The following is a 1,186-nucleotide window of genomic DNA, read 5'->3' as shown; positions in this document are numbered from 1 at the left end:
TGATTTCACGCACTGCACCTCTAGTATAGACATACGCCACATCTTCTCACCGTCAGCACAATGTGTTCACAATGCACGTTTACAGACACAAATAGCCAATAAAATACCAATGCATCTGCATCGGATGTGTGCGCACACGCGGCATTTTCCCCGTGTTTTCGGCAGGAAGTGAGGACGCCGGGGTGGTGGCTGAAGAACCCGCATCCTTACCTTCATCTGGCGGCTCCTCCAGATTTGTTCTCTGCCAAAGTCCCCTACGTCTGCTGGACTTCACTTTCTGAGACTTCCCCCCGCCCCGTGGAAACACAGAGGTACCCATCCTGCCGGGCCCCTGCGAGCATCCTACCTGCGCAGCTGCTGGTCCAGGGCCCCGTCCTGAGCGTTCAGCAGGGACGCAGCGCGGGTCAGGAGCTGCCGGCTGCAGCTGGCGGACTTGAGTTCCAACATGAGGAGGCCCAAGCAGAACATGGCTCCCATCTCCTCCAGCTCCCGGGTCCCAAACTGCAGACCCTGCAGGGAGAGAGAGGCCGACAGTGAGCAGGCTGAGCGAGGACCCTCGGAGACGGGGAGGGAGGTCTCCTGGACGCACACACGCCCGCCACGGGGATTGGGAGTGAACGGTATTTCTCGGGCACAGTTCCGTGGGTTTTGTCGTGTGCTTTGTGGACGGACAGATGGATCTCGAGCTGCGTTTCCAGGATACTTGGGGTTGCACAAAAGTACCCCGAAGGCAGAAGGGTGGGTAAGGACGCAAAAGTCATCTCCCCCCACCGAGGTCAAGGCAGTAGAGTTTAAGAACAGTTCACTGCCCAGCTGGCATGGCTCAGTGGTTAGAGCATCAACCTATGAACCAGGAGGCCATGGTTTGATTCCCAGTCAGGGCACATGCCCAGGTTGCAGGCTCAATCCCCATCCAGCAGGGGGCGAGCAGGAGGCAATCAATCGATGATTCTCATCGTTGATGTTTCTACCGCTCTCTTCCTCTCCCTTCCTCTCGGAAATCAATAGAAATATATTTAAAAATAAAAAAAGAGGGGTTCACTGTTGCCCTGGCCAGCGTAGGTCAGTGTAGAGCATCAGCCCACGTGCCAAAGGGTCGCAGGTTTGATTCCTGGTCAAGGGCATGTACCTGGGTTGCAGGTTCAATTCTCAGTCCCCAGGTTAGGGCACATGTAGGCAACCAATC

At 56.1% G+C, this 1,186-nt stretch overlaps 1 protein-coding gene across 1 annotated transcript in view; it reads right to left on the bottom strand.

The window, feature by feature from the left end:
- LOC106727333 (cytosolic carboxypeptidase 4-like) overlaps positions 1–1,186 on the bottom strand; it is a 128,355-nt gene that overhangs the window by 60,519 nt on the left and 66,650 nt on the right. Inside the window, exon 6 of the mRNA XM_014545429.1 lies at positions 347–510. Coding sequence (XP_014400915.1) covers positions 347–510 — 164 coding nt within the window. The remainder of the gene's footprint in view (positions 1–346; positions 511–1,186) is intronic.

The sequence above is a fragment of the Myotis brandtii genome, unplaced genomic scaffold, assembly GCF_000412655.1.
Source record: "Myotis brandtii unplaced genomic scaffold, ASM41265v1 scaffold409, whole genome shotgun sequence".
NCBI lineage: Eukaryota > Metazoa > Chordata > Mammalia > Chiroptera > Vespertilionidae > Myotis > Myotis brandtii.
Note: the sequence above shows the minus strand (reverse complement) of the source record. Positions and strands in the feature narration are given on the sequence as shown.